Source organism: Euprymna scolopes, chromosome 38, assembly GCF_053919585.1.
Source record: "Euprymna scolopes isolate OS-2025 chromosome 38, ASM5391958v1, whole genome shotgun sequence".
In the NCBI taxonomy this organism is placed as follows: Eukaryota; Metazoa; Mollusca; class Cephalopoda; order Sepiida; family Sepiolidae; genus Euprymna; species Euprymna scolopes.
In genome coordinates, this window is record NC_136519.1 from 54,456,380 (window position 1) to 54,477,282 (window position 20,903).

The window sequence follows — 20,903 nt, forward strand, 5'->3', positions numbered from 1 at the left end:
ACATTTCCTTACAACTTTTATAGATGCGGTTGTAAACATAACACTGAGTTATGTACCTTTAACCCGAGCTCTCCAGGAGGGAGAGGGAGAAAAGGAACTGTCATGGCGGACCCAATAAAGGTACACATGTACGTCGCTTATCGAGGCTAACTACTGTGTCTTGTTGTCTTTCCCTTATGAGTGAAGTCCTTCCCTCATAATTATACATGGTGTCAGGAGTCGGATAAAAACAAAAATAACGAAACAAAGGAAAAATACAACGACCCATCCTAAAAATAAAACATGAAAATACGTATGAACGATGAAGGACGCACCCTCACCACGTGGTAAACTTTTTTCGTTTCTTTGTTTGTTTTGTTTTTAATATCCAGTCAGTATACATATTCAATACTTTTTGACACTCTAGTTAAACACAAATATGTCTAACCCAAACGAAGCTTCACCAAAACATGCCGAAATCGACCCAATTTCTTTCATGTTACAAATGCAACAACAACAACAACAACTCACCATGCAAGAACAGATGACGAACCTCATGGCACGCCTTCTGCCCACCGGGCAACACGCCCCCACCCCATTGTCGCGCCATTCACGGGTGAAGCCCGAGCGACCAGTAATAGAACCTGACTCGTCAGACAATAAATGGATCATTTTTAAGGATGCATGGCTTCGTTATAAGGAGATGACACAACTTAACGACCCCACAGAAATCCGGAATGAGTTACGATCTGCATGCAATTCATCTGTCAATGAGATGTTATTCAATTTTATTGGTCCGGATGCCCTGCATAATGCTACAGAGGAGCAGCTGCTGGAATATATTAAATCCATTGCCATGAAAACCGTCCATCCCGAGGTATACCGTCAGCAGTTCTTTGTAATGAGGCAAAGTGATGGGGAGACTATCACATCCTTTATTTCCCGGTTGAAATCACAAGCGATGCTCTGCGCTTTCAATTGTGGTAACCAGCAATGTACAATGTCATTTTCCGAAGACATGATCAAATCTCAAATCATTGCCGGATTACGGGACACCTCCCACCAGAGCAAAATTTTAGCAGAGATTACGTCCCTGCCAACTCTAAATGACTTAACTAGACGTCTCTTGACTCTAGAATCTACCGCCAGAGCATCAAATCACTTCCGACCAGCAGAGATCACACAAGTGGCCCAATTTAAATCTGCATCATCAAGAAAGTTTCCACCACCAGACAAGACCAAAAATGATAATGGCAAATGCAAAGGTTGTGGACACAAGGCACACCCAAAAGGACAAAGACAATGCCCCGCTTGGGGCAAATCATGCCACAAATGTGGCAAAGAGAACCACTTCTCAACCACATGCCATGGCACAGCATCGTCAAATGCCATAATGGGAGACTACCCAAATGACAGCCAAGATGAAGATTCTTCGTTCATATCGACAATGACTGTGCAACCTAAATGACTAGAAGAAGAAGAGGGGATCCCGCATGGGTCATGGACCAACAACAAGTTCACACCAAGCCGACCAGAGCCACCTCCATTTTTCAATGTTACTATCACATTAGATACAAAGGCCCACCAACATCTCGGACGATTCAGACATATAAATATGAAACACCAACCCGTCCAATTGCTCGCTTTGGTAGACACAGGAGCTCAGACAAGTACAGCTGGTGTGGACTTATTGAACAATCTGGGGTGCACTTCTGAACATCTGCTGCGCACCAGACATCGGTTACGTGCCGTTAATGATGACAACCTGCCCATTAAGGGGGCCTTAATTGCCACGATGTCACTCGGTAAGGCAACATGTTCGGAGGTGATATACATCAGCCCAAGGGTTAAGGGCCTGTATATATCACAAACGGCCCTGAAAAAACTCAAAATTATCAATGACGACTTTCCAGCACAAATTAATAGTCTGGTAGCTACAACGAAGATGGACCACAAACCAACTGACCGAATGTTAGCCCCATGCGGATGCCCATACAGATCACCATGCCCACCACTGCCAGACAAGCTCCCGTTTCCTGCCACACCGGAATATCGAGGAGAGATAGAGAGCTGGATCAAATGCTATTTTGCCAGCAGTGCATTTAATACATGTACACACCAGAAATTGCAGACCATGACCGGAGAACCGCTTACTATCACATTCCTTGACAACCACCAACCTAAGGCTGTTCACAAACCAATCCCTGTCCCTCACCACTGGAAAGAAGCTGTCAAATCCCAGCTTGATGCAGACGTAGCACTGAACATCATTGAACCAGTGCCAGCAGGGACACCAACGACATGGTGTTCGAGAATGATCACCGTACCCAAAAAAGATGGCAGCCCACGTAGAACGGTCGACCTCCAAAATTTAAATGCAATGACAAGACGAGAAACACACCACACACCCTCCCCATTCAATCTTGTCAATACAATACCCCCAGGAAAAAAGAAAACTATTCTGGATGCCTGGAACGGATATCACAGTGTTCCTCTGGCTGTAAAGGCACGGGATGCCACCACTTTCATAACAGAATGGGGCAGATACAGGTATTTGCGAGCCCCCCAAGGTTTCCAAGCGTCCAATGATGGTTACACAAAGAGATTCGACACCATTACAGAAGGTTTCCCTCGTGTTGCTCGCTGTGTGGACGACTCTATCTTGTGGGATGATGATATGGCACTATCCTTTTGGCACACCGTTAGATACATCATACTATGTGCTGAAAATGGAATAGTATTTAACCCAGAAAAATTCCAATTCGCAAAAGACAATGTAGAGTTTGCTGGCTTCGACATCAGCTTAACAGGGTACAAACCATCTCAAAAATTACTTGAGGGCATCAGAAACTTCCCATCACCGACAAACATTACAGGAGTTAGATCTTTCTTTGGTTTGATTAACCAAGTTTCATATGCGTTTGCCCAAGCACCCATCATGTCACCCTTCAGAGAACTACTGAAACATAACAGCAGGTTTTACTAGGACGATACATTGGAACAACTCTTCCAGCAATCCAAGGAAACAATCCTAGAAAACATCCGGGATGGCGTTCGAACATTCGAAATAAATCGCCCAACATGTCTGACTACAGACTGGAGTCGAACAGGAATAGGATTTACCCTACTCCAAAAACATTGTGCATGCCCGTCCACAATGGACCACCGTTGTGGGCCAGGACATTGGAAAGTTGTATATGCTGGCTCCCGATTCACTAGACCTGCTGAGAACCGGTATGCACCAATTGAAGGGGAAGCTTTAGCTATAAAGTTTGGATTGGAAAGCTGCAAAATGTTTGTTTTAGGCTGCCCCCACCTGATACTTGCTATTGATCACAAACCCCTTGTGCCGATATTCAATGATCGTAGCTTGGACGAAATAAAAAATCCCAGGATTTTAGATATCAGAGAGCAGTTCAGGGCCATATCAATACCAGGCGACGCCAATGGTGGAGCAAATGCCATGTCCCGTATCCCTACACATAACACCAAGGTCGCAGCAGCGGAATCGGATAGCATGGAAGAAGCGTTGCAAGCTGGAATAGAATCCCGATACAACCAAGAAACATCTCCTATCAAGATGGTGCACATACAGCAAGAAGCCGCGATGGATCACCAATACATGAACCTCATGGAAACAATAGAACAAGGATTCCCTGAACACAAGGATCTTCTACAGCCAAATATTAAAGAGTTTTGGAATATGCGAAGCGACCTATACACAGTTCAGTCTCTAGTATTCAAGGAAGGCCGCATATTAATTCCAAAAAACCTACGTCGCGAACTCATCGACCAACTCCATGTTGGCCACCAAGGGGTCAACAGTATGAGAAGCAACGCCAGACAACGTTTTTTTGGCCTGGTATGGGAGCACAATTGCAGGAAAAGCGCAATCAGTGCAAGCGCTGTAACGAAATTGCCCCATCAAACCATAAAGAACCTGCAATGGAGCCTGTCCACCCAGAATACCCTTTCCAGTCGACAGTAACAGATATTTTCAACATGGCGGGACGGAAATATATGATATATGCTGACAGATATTCAGGTTGGACAGAGGTATCTTCAATGCAACAAGACGCCAGGATCTCCACAGTATGCAACATCTTACGCAGGTATTTTGTGAATTATGGTGTGCCGGAGGAAATTGCTTGTGACGGTGGACCCCCATACAACTCTGATGAGTGGAGGACATTTCTCAAAACATGGGGCATATCCCTCCGAGTCTCATCGGCATATTATCCACAAAGCAATGGCAGAGCTGAGGCAGCTGTCAAGCATATGAAGAGGATATTAACAACAAATGTTAGCCCCAATGGTTCACTGGATACGGATGAAGTGGCAAAAGCACTGCTACTCCATCGCAACACACCACCATCTGACATAGGTGCATCACCATCAGAACTTCTATTCGCTCGTCCCCTGAATGACCACTTACCAAACCCCACAAAATTTCGCCGTGAATGGTTGGAACTCGCCGACATGCGCGAGAGGGCCATTAACCAGCGTTTCCTCAACAACATGAAACACACTGAAAACAGGCAACAACTCAACCCACTAAGAATTGGGGAACATGTGTCAATTCAAAACCAACATGGACACAAACCACTGCGCTGGGATAACACCGGCACGATTGTTGAAACTCTCCCCCACAAACAATACTGTGTATTAGTTGATGGCAGCAGAAGAACCACACTCCGAAACCACCGTTACCTTCGCAAAATAAGCACGGATAGCCGCAACCTGGCTCATGATGACACCCTACCAGATGACCTACCAAACAGAATCAGGATCCATTCCCCACAGTCACCTACAAACTCAAACCCAGTACGCCCAGACAGCCAACAACACCCTCAAATACAAATAACACCAACCCCACCTTCCACACCAGGTAACTCAAATAAAGAATGAACCCCTGAAAATGACAGATACAGGGCAGAATGAAAGATCTGAAGCGAGGTCTAGACCTATCCGTAACAGACGATTACCGTCTAGATTTAAGGACTTCCAGCTTGGATGATAATAATAATAATAGTGGTAATAATAATAATGATAATAATAAAAAAAAAAAAAAGACTTTAAATAAAAAAAAAATAAATAAAAAAAAAAATAAAAAATAAATAAATAAATAAAAATAACATGTAAACATAACACTGAGTTATGTACCCTTAACCCGAGCTCTCCAGGAGGGAGAGCGAGAAATGGAACTGTCATGGCGGACCCAATAAAGGTACACATGTACGTCGCTTATCGAGGCTAACTACTGTGTCTTGTTGTCTTTCCCTTATGAGTGAAGTCCTTCCCTCATAATTATACAGCGGTGACAGTACACGCATATTTTAAGGGAAACAAATTTGGAGTAATTTCAAAGCTTTTAAACTGACAATTAAAAAACGACAAATGACTGTACAGTCTTTATTCAAACTTGTGAATACATTCCATAAAATTTATTGAATTTCAACCTATTTTGTAAATAAAATTTTTTCTTCATTTTGAAACAAGACCTCTTTTAACTTCAGTCGTTTACTCCTCCCCCTCTTTTATTTTATCCATTTATTTTGTGTGCAGCAAATTTGTTTCTCATCAAATTTATCTGAAAATGGATAAATTTCCGACACATGTAACCAAAATTAATCTTCCTCAAAATAGTTCAAAGCAAAAAAAAAAATCAACTGAAGTAAAATGGATGAAATTATGGTATGTCTGTTTCCTTATATGTATTTTTCCCTGTTCCTTACAAACATTTATTGTTCACATACAAACTCTTAAACTTTTTTTCTTGTCCAGATTCTTGGACTTACACGAGGACCCTCCTTTTATCACAAGATGAATTTCATATTATTTGAAATATTCAGACTACTGTCCTCATCTTGAGTGTTATTTTCACAACGTTTCGGTCGATCTAACCTCCGGCCTTCTTCAGGTGTATTTTGTTGAACTTGGAAATCTTTCCGTCAAGCGAACAGACACGCAAATGATGTAGAAATAATCTAAGCTGAATATTACCAATGCTTCTGTCTGTCTGAGCATCAACCATTTTTATTTGATAGAAAGTTAAGCATTAGTCATTAGCCTCTCTCTCCATGAGTAAATTCTTCTCAATAAAATCTTCTTGTGTTTTTCATGCATGAGTAGTTTATTCATATAAATAAACAGACGAGGTGATCAACAACAATAAGATGACATGGCCACTCATGAATCAGTGATCCTGAAGCGACAATGAAAAAAAGGCAATAATGCTAAGAGTAAGAGATCACATGTAAACAACCCGCACACATTATGTATAAACAGACTTTATTTGATTTCATGATCACTCTCAAGTGAAAACGTAAAAGATTATTTTTTACATATCATGCTGTATCGGTAAATTTATTTTTTCTTCAGTTTCCTCATCAGGGATTGAGTCTAAAATATTTATTAACCAACGTTTGTATCCACTTGGCCATGCGCTACTAAATGTCTCAAACGCATGAAGTTTGAAATTAAAGTAATGTACCAAAGTGGATTAAATAAATGCTTCTTTTTCTCTGGCAACACACTAAAATGCAATGAACGCCTTCTTCTAAAATCCGTGTTCTTTAGTTGTTACTTCAACTCTGGTCAAAGTTCTTGTCAGTCACTAGCATATTCATAATAATAATTTATACAGAGTGATCGAAACGAAATGCTACACTCTTCCTTTGGCATTTCCCTGATATGAGCTGTGATGGCCTTCTTTAGTTTAGAAAACGTTTGGAGATTGTTCTGAGACACATTTTCTTCAAAATAAGTCCAAATATAAAAATTTGGAGGTGTTAAAGTTCAGTGAGTGTAAAGCACACCTCCTACTGATGAAACGATCACCAAAGTGTTCTCACAAACAGTGATAAAAATTTAATGGACAAGTCAGACATAGACTGAAATTTATTTGCCATGGATGACATGAAAATGTCTATAGATGATATTTAAAAGTTAAAAGAGAGAGTTACAGAATAAAATTACCTTCTGCTTTCAAGTTAAGAGAATTAATTAGTAAGATTTCATACAAGTATTACTCTTTTATAATCATGAAATTACTGTTCATAAGTTTGATATTATAAGACGACCTGTGACCCATTGAACCGATTGTGAATCCCACTCATGGAATTATAACTAAAATTCACAATTCAACCATATTTAAAACAAATAAAACTTGACTTCTCCACCAAGTTTAACTTATGAACGTCCAACAGTTTCTGTTTTATTGTTCAAATCTAAGCACACCTGCAAAATGTAAAAATGGAAATAACTGACACACTTCTCTCTCTACGTTGCCTGATTTTGACTGTGATAATCATGTCAGGAATTGTCTGGAAATTGGTTTTATGGACATTAGCTTTTGAAATAACTCCACAGATAAAAAATTTAGAGATGATAAGGTGAGCGTGAAGCCTAATCAGGATTTGAATACTAAATAGTTAACTTCCATGTTTTGACAAGCTTCTTGGTCTGACCTTCACTCTTGATCTGAAATGGAGCACATACATCAAATCCATTGCCAAAGTCACTGGAAAAATGGTTGGATCATTCCACCGCTCCAGTAGATATCTCATTGCTGATGCAATTCTCTACGCGTATAAAAGCTAAGTACATCCTAGGATGGCATATTGTTGCCACACTTGGATAGGAGCTGCTCGGAGCATCCTATCCTGCCTTGACAGAGCTAAAAATAGACTTCATAATCTGGTAGGTGGTGCCCTTCTCTGCAACCTCTTTCCCACAAAAGAGACATTGCAGGCATGTTTCTACTCCATCACTATTTTCATGGCAAGTGTTTGGCTATGGTCCGCCCTCGCCAATCTTTTGTAAAAAACACTTGTCCAGTCAAAATCACTATCAATAAATCCCCCCACTCTCTATTGGTGCCTAAACCTAAACGTGGATTCCATAAACAAAGCTTCTCTCCGAGAACTGCCACCTATGAAACTCTGTTCTGCTGGTCTGCTTTCCAGCTGACTACAATATCATCATCTTCAAGTCCAACATAAATAAGTTCTTATCAAACCATCTTCATAAATAATCTAATTATACTAAATTTCCATCACAAACGATTACTACATTACTGTCCCAATACACACATTAACCCTTATCGTCAAATGGCCTCCAGGCCTTGATATGTGGTAACCCCTTTGTAAAAAAAGTAAAAAAATCCCAAATTCCAATGGTACAAAAAGCTTCAGTCCATATTTGACTTTTTCACACAATTTTTGTAATAAATTTTGAAAACCCTTAACTTTATCTCAATGTGCAAGAATCCTTTGGTGGTCATCTCATCATTAAGAATTATGATTTTGATAAGCTTCACAATTATTGGAGCTAAATTTTTTATTGGTGGGGTTATCTAAAAATAAAGTTATATCAAAACAATTCACAACTGTTTTTGCAATGCAACCATATTTTGTACATGTCTGACTGGACCACCAAGTTTAAGTTACGAATGAACAACAGTCCTCTAGTTTGAAAATTGATTTCAGTGGAGTTGTAAAGTGGTGTTCTGTCCCGCCTACAATTTTTTGAGTCAGCTTCAATAATCTTGATAATACACACGTTCATTTGCATAACACTCCAACTTTCAACTCGCCGGTCATTGCTTTTACAGTTTCTTTTATGTCTCTTGTATAATCTAATTTGCTTAGAGTTTGCGCTCATCAAATACAAAAGGAACGTCGCCATTTTAGCTTTCTTTTTATATTATTTTTTCCTTAAGCAAATCAACATGACACTTACACTAGTCAAGTGAGCCACGATTTTCCTACAATTTCTTGGCATTTCATCTAGGAAAAAAGTACAGTTGTTCTGCCTTACATAGTGTGGATCTCCTATTATTTATCTCTCTTGATCAACCCTTTATTTCTTCAGGGATTGCCCCAGAGACGTCACTGGTGGGTTCTTCTGATGCCTATGATCTGATCTATACTAGCTTTCTCTTTCACAATCACGTGATGATGTTTTCTATCTCTTTAAACATTCTGTCTTTTTGAGAGTATTGTTAATAAATATTACCTTTCTTCTCTCTATAAATGTTGTTGTTGTTGTTGTTGTTATTTCATTCAAAACCAGTTGGCGCAGGTGAAACATGAACAAATTCCGATTGCCAGAGTTCTCGGTCGGCCATAGCAGCAACCATCTCAGTTCCTGCCAGACCAGTTTCCTCTTCAATAATGCATTTCAGTGTTACACATGGACGTCCAACTCTCCTTTTTGCGTCTGGAGCTCAAAGTAGGAGCTTTCCTGCTGGTTCATCATGGCGACTAATATGACCGACAAGTGTTAGACGTCTCTGTCTCACAATATTGGGAACGCGAGATAAGGAACCATACAATGACTTGTTTGTTGGGTGACTTTTCCAGGATATGTTGTAAGCTAGTCGAAGCATTCTTGCATATTTACTATCAAGATGTTTTCAGCGGGATACACTTAGCGTCCTTGATTCTGAGCCGTACAGAAGAATTGACTATGCGGGCTTTTTTTTTTTTTTTTTTTTTTTTTTTTTTTTTTTTTTTTTTACAAAGGCATCACCACATTATCAAGGCCCAGAGGCCACTCAAGGATAAGGGTTAAAGAGTGTACAGTAGAAGTTGGTCAATATAGTAATCATTAGTAATGAAAATTTGGTAAATTTAATAACTTATATGGAACGGCTCATCAAGAACTTATTTACTTTAGACTTGAACAAAACCATATTGTAGTCAGCCGGAAAGCAGGAAAACGGAAGACAATTCCACAGGCGTGCAGTTCTAAGAAAGAAGCTTTGTTCATGGAATCTACGTTTAGGTTTAGGCACAGATAAAGAGTGGGGGAAATTATTGATAGTGTTTACAGCTAGACGAGTGTTTCTTGTGAAAGTTTGGCGAGGGGGGACCATAGATTGAAGCTCAGTTGAACACTTTCCATGAAAATAACGATACATCAGAGACAAACTCGCAACATCTCTTCTGTGAGATAGAGGTTGCAAGGAGGAGAAAAGGACATCTCCTACGAGGCTACGAAGTCTATTTTGAACTCTATCAAGGCAGGACAAGTTCTTTCTAGCAGCTCCTGCCCAGATGTGGCAACAGTATTCCATCCTTGGACGTACCTGGCTCTTATATAGATAGAGAATAGCATCAGCAGTGAGATATCTACTGGATCGATAGAAAGATCCCACCATTTTTCCAGCGGCCTTGGCAACAGATTTGATATACGTGTTCCATTTAAGATCAGGAGTAATGGTCAAGCCCAGAAGCTTGTCAAAACTTGAGGCCTCCTGAAGACGAGAGCCATTCATTTCAATTGATGACAAATGTGGATTAGAATGTTGATGATGTAAAGAGAGAAGCTTGGTTTTAGATGCATTAAAAGTAACCAGCCACTCCTTTCCCCATTGTACTACGTGCTCAAGATCAGAGGAGAGAGAATTGGAGAGAACTTGCTCGTTTACTGTCTTAGATGTGGTACCATAAATGGTAGTGTCGTCAGCATAAATGTCTACAAATGATGTAAGGATATGATTTGGAAGATCATTAATGTAGATCAGGAAAAGAGTTGGGCCCAGGATGGATCCCTGAGGGACACCGGCATTAATATTGTGAGCTTCTGATTTTTGCCCCTCAACTACTACTCTTATGAATCTATCAGAAAGAAATGATTTAATAATTGAGAAGACTTTTCCAGCTATACCATAGCTAGCGATCTTATGAAGTAAACCTTTATGCCATACCCTATCAAAGGCTTTAGATATGTCAAGAGCAATTGCCCTAGAAAGATTGCCACCGTCGAGAGATTTGCTAATCCTATGCGATATAACTGTAAGGACATCTGCTGTAGATCTAGCAGAACGGAAACCATATTGAGTGTCACTAAGAAGGTTATTTTTGTTGAGATGTTTGATTACTTCTGTATTTAATACAGATTCTAGCAACTTACTCATGACGCACAGGAGACTTATTGGCCTGTACTGAGAGGGGGATGAGCGATCATCTGAATTCTTAAATACAGGGCATACTGATTTGAAGACCTTGGTCTTGATTTCTTTGTTGATTAGAGATTTCCATACTTTCTCGAATGAAATGCACTCCATGCTGGCACAATCCCAACATTCATATCAGGTTCGCTTTTGGAATAGCCTCCCAAGTATTTATAGTCATCAACACAGTCAATTTTTGATCCATCTGATGAAAGCAATGGTGCGTTAGAAAATCGATTTAGATGTATGTACTTTGTTTTTGGAGCATTGAGATACAGCCCAACATCTTGATAAGCCTTCTCAACTTGTTTCAGAAGATCCTGGGCAGCCTCAATACAATTCTCAAGAAGTACAATGTCGTCAGCATAGTCCCAAGTCCATAGCAGGGTGCCTACTTCTATGGCATTGTTTCAAAGTAAGGCCATTACTACTGGTGATTGATGTGTGAAGCGCATAATCGAGAACCATTATGAATAGAAAAGAATGTTATTATATAGTTTAGTTAAAAATGAAGAAAACGAAAGGAATCTCATTTCAACATTTAATAAACAAACTTTATTTGTTATTTTCGTTAGTAGCTTTGGTAGTTGAAGAGAGAAACGTATTAGTAAGAGAGTTCATTAAAAAAGAGAGAAAAGTGTTCAATGTGTTTTAAGATGGATTTAATATCATGCCGGCTGGTTGAAGAAGAGAATAGTTCAGTGTTCATACGCGCACATATTTATAGCTGGGGCAAAAGAGAAAGAAAGGACGAAGACTTCAGTGTGTTGACATGTTGCCATGAGTGTGCGTGAGTTGTATCATCGAGGACAGTTCTTTAGCATGGCAAAGAATGTTCATTTGCGTACGACACGTGGAGCGAGTAGTAGTAGTTTGAAGAGAAGCTTCTTTTGTACTCAGTGCGTTGTCGTGTGTGGGTGTGAGTTGTATTGGTGTACATTCTTTAGCGTAATAAAGAATGTTTGTTTGGGTTCCACACATGGAAACAAATAGGAGTTTGAAAAGAGACATAGCTAGCTTGTAGTACCCACGTCCTGCCTGGGGCAGCAGCCCCAGGTGATGTCTGCTCCCAGACAGGGTTAGGATCAAAGAGAATTAAAGGTTTGTGATTTCGCCTTTTATATACTCAGTCACGTGACTGAGAGCTGGCTTGTGATTGGACAAGCCAGGGAGAAATGGATTTCAAATCTCAAAGTTGTGAGAAATATTCTCTGTCTGTTAGTAGCGGGTGTCGGCTGCTACAATAGTTATTCTAGCAGGCGCTTTTGAGTGACAACGTCCTCGCTGCTCAAATTGACGACACTATCTTCACACGTTTCAACAACTTGCCCATAGAGCAACAAGATTATACATCTTTTGTTTCAACAGCAACATCAGTTGGCCATGAAATGCTCCCATCAAGACCACGGAGACCTACAAAAACAGTGGACATTGAACCAGTTGTACCTGCACGTAAGGCGACTCTTCGTACATCAACTCAGCCCATTCAATCTGCTCAGAGACACCTTCGGAAAATTTTTTATCGCTATGAAGATTTACGTATTAATGACATTTTGTGCCCATTCGAAACACCAGCCACTGCTTCTGCTATAAAGAATGCTTGGAATCTGGTGAAATTATTATCTGGGAAAAAGTCAAAGAGTACCATATTCATCGAAAGTGATGACCAACTCAAAACATGGGAAAATCACTTCAAAATTCTTTTGAATGCCGATGTTGTTGTTCAAACAGATCTACCAACCATTGAGAAAATTTTTTATCTTTTTATTTAGATTAAAAGTTGTGATCTGACTCAGGATTAAATAGACACTGCTGTCTGACTGTTAAACAACGGAAAGGCACCCGGTCTTAATGGATTGCCACCAGAATTTTGAAAAATGCCGAAAGTGAGAAAGAATCTGCTATCTTTCTGTAACAAGACATTCCATGGAAATCATTCAAAAGAATGGGATGTATACAAAAGAAAGGTGATTTTTCCAAAACGGACAACTACAGAGGAATTTCATTTTTCCCAGTGGAGTTGCAACTAAGATTTATAATTACTGTCTGCTTAACAGAATTGGACCTGTCATTAATGAAGTTTTGCGTCCAAACCAGAATGGGTTCCATAAGGGATGATCAATCACATTCAATATTCTTGCTCTCTGACGAATTGTTGAGGAACTGAAAAACCACAAGAAGGAGGCTGTTATAATTTTCATCGATTTCTACAAGGCTTTCAACTCCATCACTTGTACCCAAATGATTGAAATTCTGGCAGCCTATGGAATTCCCACAGGAGTTGTCAGCGCAATTCATGTGATGCACAGGGACACTTCCACTGTGGTGATCACGACAGAAGGAGATACATATGAATTTAAGATAGACACAAGAACTCTTTAGGGGGACCTGCTTGCTCCTTTTCTATTCATAATTGTTCTCAATTTCTCTATAAATAGAATACTTTTAAGCATTATTTTCTTTATGTAACAAACTTTATTTACTTTTTTAACCATGTGTGAGCCTATATTTCTTCTTGATCATGACGGCTACAGCTCTCTATAGGTTTTCTTGGACTCCTCATTTTTGCTACTGCAATATTATGAATGCCTTTAGCCCCTAAGTCAAGAGTCCGAACAATGGGAGGAAATGATTCACAAAATAGGCAGTCAGAATTTTGATGAGTAGTCAGCTAGGAGTGGCTGAAAGGGCAAGTCATTTTCTGCTAATCAGTCATTCTAAGACAAAGACCAGATATTTTAGGATTTCCAGTTGAAATTACTCATATTGAGTAGTCAGAGTTGTTTGTGACAGTTTTTGCCCCAGTTTGCAAACTGAAGAGATCAGATTAGATTGAACAGATTGGATTCAAAGTTGGGTGAAAGCAGTTCGAAGTAAATGAGTGGGTGATGAGCTGATGACTGACAACAATGATGGTCTTGGCAGACAATTTAATCTCATTTTAATTCTCAGCTGATATGCAGAAACTTAAGATGTGAATGCTATCGTTTGGAGGTCCTCTTCGTTTTTTTTATAATATCACATATCGGTGCTTCCCAACTTTCATTATGCACTCTATAACTCTTCATAAAAGCTTAGAATCTGAATGTAAAGGGTGTTTTTTTTTTTTTTTTTATAAATATGGCCAACTTTAAATTAAAACAGATCACAGAAAAATATTTTTATTATACAAATATGTGGTTTATTCCAAAGATTAATTTTCGGCATTTATAATTTAACTATAATTTCGGGCATATGATCCCTGCTGCTCATTCATATATGGCATAATCTAGAGGTCCAATTTTCACAAACTCTACTCATTAATTTAGGCTGTATTTTATTAATTAGACTGTATTAAATTAGGCTGTTGTTTTCCAAGTAGTTTACTGTGTCTGGTTTATCAGCAGAGACATGGGATTTTTTATCTCCAAAGAAATTAATCTAATAGGATTAAATCACACAAACAAGGTGGTCAATTAACACGTCCATTTCATGAAATTATTCATTCATCAAAATCTCTCTCAGTAAATTGATCGTATCATTTGCAATTTGCAAATGCTGCTTGGGTGTCAATCTCTTTATGACGAATTGCCAAACCAAGCTGAACTCAAAACAACCGATAGTTGCCAAATCTGTAATGAAAGAAAAGAGAGTTGTTAATTTAAAGTTCGTCACCTCTAAAAAAAATATGCCTAAAATTCAAATCAAAATAATCAAATGTTTGACACAATAAGTTCAGATTTTCTTATAGTGTTTACAAAACAATTATGCCAATAAAATTATTTATTTTAAATTTTCCATTGTTATAATTTTATTGTATTGTCAACTCTTTTATGTTCAAATTTTCATTAATTTCAAAAGAATTATTCTTTTTTGCAAGTACCTGTTTGGTATGCGATATAATTTCCTTTTCATCGGCCTTCCATGCAGTCAGTTTTGTTTTCACTTTACACATAACAGTTTCGACTGTTTTCTTTCAATTGTTAAAAGCAAATAGTTTCTCATGGCGGATAATTAATTTCTTTCTTCTTCATTTTAACATAATATTATCTCATGACATTTAAAAATAAAAAAATAAAAAACAAACTTTGACACAATGAAACCAAAAATGTCATGGGTGAACACAATAAATCCGATATATAAAGAACTTTAATGGAACATTCAAATATCTATGTATCTCATATAGAAGTCAAGTGTTAGCTCCAGCTCATGGGCCCCTTGATTTCTTAGAAGTTCGACTGAAGTAAAATAAAACAAAAATTGGACTTATAAATAATATTTGGATCATTCGAAATCTTGTTCTCATCTTGAATGTGATACTCTCATTTTAGTTGATATAATCTCTGTCCTGATTCAGGTGGAGCTTGTTGAACATAGGAATCTACACAGAATGCTTAATCTAACCCTTTTATTTAATCCATGGAAGTAGATTGTTCTTATATATATATATATATATATATATATATATATATATTTTTTTTTTTTTGATCTTTTGAGATGAAGCTTCATAATTTGTGTACTCATTTTTTTTGTGGACTGTTATCCTTATCTTCATAGTTGTTGTTTCACCACATTTCGGCAAACTCATCCTCTGGCCTTCTTCAGATGTTTAACCTCGACGGGATAGGAATGCTGAGTCTTGTTACTGTATCCTCAGTAATTACTGCCTTGTTGTTTTCTCGTTATATTTTTGGGCAACTAATCCTCTGGCCTGCTTTGGGTAGGATTGAAACCGCTATCTTCAAACAATGCTCACCTGGAACCATAGAAACTCAACGCCTCTATCCACTGCGCCACAAGCTACTGACGAAGGCTAGAGGATTAGTTGGCCAAAATGAAGATGAGGATAACAGTCTGCAAAGAAATAAAAATAAAAATATGAATACATAGATTGTTCTTGTTCCATCATTAGGCTTCCCAAGTGAACTGGACCTGCTATTTCAACTGTTCTGCAGCTACTAGACGAAAAACTCTCCTCCATTATTACAAAGAAAGCAATACAATCAAAGCTTCTTGTTCTCTCTATACTGTTCAGATTTAATCTTCCTCTGAAGTCGTCATGCATAAACATTTCTTTAAGATTCACATTACACGTTCATTGTATTATTATCATATCATTTCACTCCATGCAACGCATGTCTTCAACTCTCACTTGCCAGGTTTCACTTCCACATATCACACATGCCTGATAAATAGACACATGCTTGGTCAACAATGGTAACGCTTTGCTTGTTAGTAATGGTAACAGTTCTATGAACTTCTTTCACTCTTAACTCTTGCAATCACACTAGCACCTGCTCCAATAGTATGACCATGTAACAAAGTTTCCGGACAATTTCAATAGTCTCGTCATCTAAATATATTTTCTCTATATCTAAGTTTTCATGCATCTCTATTATCTTAAACTTATTGCACATAAACTGGTTATCTTTAACCTACCAGTAATTCCATCGCAGTTCTTGTATATCCAATGCTTGCAAGTACCACCTGATTCCTTTTCCACAAACTAAGCACTCAAACTTTTCTCTTTCTGGAGCTTCCCAACATTGTATACTCTGCTACTCATCACGTGAGTCTTGGTAATATTCATCTCAGATCTTTATTTTATACTAGCAGAGGGTCACCTAGCTTTGCTTAGTCGTAAAATACTTTCAAATATATTTTAATTCATGCAGATTTCGTATTTATTATTACAGAGCCAATTATCCATTGAATATTATAATAGAAAAATGTGAGCATGAAAAGTAATATGGTTAAGCTTAAACATGGAAAAGAAAAGGACAAAATATTCTAATAAAAAATATGATAAATTTATACCTTAAAACATTGCAGCATTAAAAATTGATTATATAATGTTAAATTGAATTGCTGTAATATTTTAAGTTATAAATTTATTATATTTTTTTATTAGAATATTTTGTCCTTTTCTTTTCCATGTTTACTTTTCATGCTCGCATTTTTCTATTGTAATCCATGATTTTCCCAGGCTTCCAGTAAATTCACTTGTTCTTTGTTTAATTTCAGTTTATTTTTTTGTCCCCCATAAACGTAACATACACAGGTAACATAACTAGGTGCGGACAAAAATGGGGGACCTAATTTTGAAAGCCGATTTATCATAATTTTTTTTAAGTTTCTGACTACTTTTTGATTGTATTTGAAAGATTAAGAACTAAACTTAATTTCCAAAAGGAAAAAAATATATTTGTACACATGAAAAAAAAAAAAAGTTATGAAAATGTTTTCACGGCGAGCTACCCAATTCAGCAAACTTTTGAAGTTGAATAAATTCATCGTAAAAACTCCTTTAAAAGATAAATATTAGTTTTCTGGGTCTAATTTCAAAGATAATTAGTAAAGTCCTAAGATACTGAATTAAATAAAATTTTTAAAAAAACCCTTGTTTGTACAAAACATAAATTAATTAGCCCATAAACCGAGTGATTCTGGCGTTCGCAAAACGCAACAAACAAAATTTTGTAAATACGAAAATTATGAAGACCCAAAATTTCAGGCAGACGAAAAACTGTGAAAATGACGTCATGTAATTAAAAGGGAGGAAGTTCTTTTTTCCCCAGTCGCGCATCCGTACATTCCTTTTTTGAGCGTTTGTATTAATTTTTGCATTTTTTAATTTAATTATTTTTCTATATTCCTATTTTTAAATTAATTTTTTTCTTAATTATTGTTGAATATTATATAAAAAATATGTTACGCCGAAAGTTTCACATTCTTGCAAGCAAGGAAATTATTAAAATCTTGCATATAAAAATTATGTGAAACCTGTAATTTAAAAAAAAAAGTAGAAATATTTTTTGGAATTATAATTTTTTTTTTTGTGAAAATATTAAATAAGCAATGCTTAATTCAATGGTAATATCGGTAGTTCGAGAAATTATTATTTTTTCAAGTTATATAGAATTCATTAATACGGATTTAGGGGCTTTTTTGTAATGTTCCTATAAAAATTATTTTATTTTTATTGTTACAAATTAAGATGCTTTATTTATATATAAAAAAAAAAGCAAAAATAAATTCTTGCGTTTTTTATTTACTACTGAAAACTATAACTTTAGTAAAGGTATTTTTTTTGTTTAAACAAAATTATACATTTCCACTCGGATTTAAATAAAAATAATTAGTTCATTATATTCCGTGATCATCATTTGATAAATACTGAAAATTTTATTAAAATTGGTTAATTACCTGATTTTTGGTGATTTTTTAAGTAAAGGGAGGTGTCAAAATGTTTATACATTTTGAGCATCGGCATTCATTTTGTCCGTACCTACTATATGAAGTGCAGGGGGGGGGTATAGGTAGAAATATGAGAAGTGAAGCGACACTTATCCTAAAAAGAGAGAATCGAACAGTGTTAACGTTATATAAGCTTTAGAAACGCTTATGCATGTTCTTAAGAGATAAAAGAAAAACAATTTAAAATTTTTTTTCATAATATAGCTGAGAAGGTGATCTATAAACTGCAATAATTGTTTGAAATTTGATAAAAAAATGAGTGAGCGGTGAAGCTTTAAAGCAGTTCTAAATGACTAAAACTGCCACTTAACCATATATTCAAACACGGTATTTGTGAATGATAAAACCGTGGATCATATGCCTTTGCTTGAGTTTTGTCTTTGACTATCAGGCGATTCCATCATTTAAAACAGGGATGACAGGTGAATTTATATATATATATATATAATTGGTTTTTTAAAAAAAAAAAATCCAGCAGAGTGCTCAATTTTAAAGAAAATCATAAAATAAGAGCGTATTTATATTTTGTTTACAGAAAGTTTTTAGATGGGACAAGTCATTAGTACCATCAGTTTCAAACCCGATAATTAGGACCGTTTCAGATACCCATATTAAGCTCTCTTCAGCCAATACTCATCATCATCATCATCATCATCAAGAGATGAATATTGGCTGAAGAGAGCTTGATATGGGTATCTGAAATGGTCCTAATTATCAGGTTTGAAACCGACGGTACCAATGACTTGTCTCATCTAAAAACTTTCTGTAAAAAAAATATATATGCACACACATGCCATTACTGTTTTATTTCTATAAACAATACTCTTCAAAACCTTTTACTTAACAAGTATGTCTTCCATTATTTCATAGGTAAACACTAAATCAGCATCTCTTCATTAGCATAAAGCATCTTTTCCAGAAAATCCATAAAAAACTCCATGGATAATGCTTCAGACAAGGCATGAAGCCATTTGATGTAAGGAGCTAAAAAAATACTACTTCAAGGAAAAAAACTAGCTACACGATAAATGTTAGATGGATAGATTCCTACCCAGAAAACAACAATTCTTCCTCCTTTGTCAGAAAAATTGTTCATGGAATGTGAGGATCAAATAAAGGAAGCAAAAGCTATGAGGCTGTTTCACTAGGTGTATCAGAATTTTTGTAGGAATTTTTGACACCCCTAACATGAAACTGCGATTAAAATATAAAAAACTCGTAATTTCTCTTTTAAAAGTGGGTTGTTTATTTTCTTTATGGATTATACTTCCAAAATAAATTATTTAAGTTGTATAAAAAGTAATAGAAATATTATTTTTTTATTTTTTAAGAAACAGTAATGAAATTAATTGAATTTTACGAGTTCAGTAGTTTTCAATTTTTAAACTTTAAAAATCTATCAAAATTTTTCTAATGATTCTATTTTTACGATATTTTCAGGGTCAATGTGAAATGTCATGCTCTTTCCAATAAACCGAATATAATATTTTAGACAAACGTTTTTTTTAATTCACGCCCCCCCCATTTTGAAATGTCTATTAAAAAGTAAATAATTTACTCACGAAAGTTTTATATATCACAAATTGAAGATAAAAGATTAATAAATAATATATTCAAATTTAAAACAAAAAAGAAGTGTTTTTTAGAAATGTACCTGTAAAGTGCTAAGTTTAAAACTTTTTTTTTTTTAAATGAAACCTTGGTCCTTGCTCCTTTAATTGAAAAAAAAAATAGGGTTTGAATTAAATTTTTCGAGTAGTTATAAGCTTGGGAAGACAGGGGGTCGAATTAATTCACCCCCCCCATTTTGAAATGTAAATAATTTATGTGCCAAAGTTTTATATATCACAAATTGAAGATAAAAGATCAATAAATAATATATTCTAATTTAAAACAAAAAAAAAAGAACAGTTTTTTTGGAAATTTACCTGTAAAGTCCAAAGTTTAAAACCTTTTTTTTTTATATATATTTTTTTTAGTGAAACCTTGGTCCTTGCTCCTTTAATTGAAAAAATATTAGGGGTTGAATTACATTTTTCGTGTAGTTGGAAAGACAGGGGATCGAATTATTCAATATTTTTCACACAGTTTCTGACACACCTAACGCATTACATGCTATAAATTCCAAAAGTTACGAAAAAATGATCAAGTAGGAAAAAGTGCTTCTTCGTTATTAGAGTGAAAATCAAAAGTCGAAAAACTGAATTTTCATTAAAAACCAATGGTATTATGGACATACTTTTCACAGACTGATATGCAAATAGGTATGTCGTGCACCCATGCACACGGACGTTACTCAATACGCACCGGTTATTTACCCTTGTCGTGGTTTCCAATTTGTCCAACAGATGGCATCTCTACTTCTCTATCTACCTCCGTTCTCTACTTATGTGTCCTTTTTCATCTGAATCGTCAATGTAGACAGACATACGTTGTGTGTGCCTCGATAGGGTACTTTACTTTTTATATCAATTTTAACTAAAAGCAATGTTATCTACTTAATTGTCATATCATAATTAGTAAAATATTACCGCATTATTACATGTATTTTCATGATATGCAAAACAATTGTCGACCATATTTGTTTTGGACCTGGAATGTAAACACAAGAGATGTAACGCATTGTTGCCAGACTAAAAAATATTTACATAAATGTTACCACTTATCAAGGATTGAAGGCCACTTGAGCATAAGGATTAATGAATGTATGGTAGTCACTGAGACAACA

At 36.4% G+C, this 20,903-nt stretch overlaps 1 protein-coding gene across 14 annotated transcripts in view; it reads left to right on the top strand.

Annotated features, from left to right (window-relative positions):
• Nucleotides 1-20,903, top strand: part of LOC145263147 (putative monocarboxylate transporter 5) — a 643,731-nt gene that overhangs the window by 592,792 nt on the left and 30,036 nt on the right. Inside the window, exon 7 of one of the 14 annotated variants that reach the window (XM_080120136.1) lies at nucleotides 5,764-6,073. The exons of the other annotated variants lie outside the window; for them this stretch is intronic. Coding sequence (XP_079976262.1) covers nucleotides 5,764-5,822 — 59 coding nt within the window. The 3' untranslated portion in view covers nucleotides 5,823-6,073. Of the gene's footprint in view, nucleotides 1-5,763; nucleotides 6,074-20,903 lie in introns of those variants that run through there. 14 annotated transcript variants of the gene reach the window in all.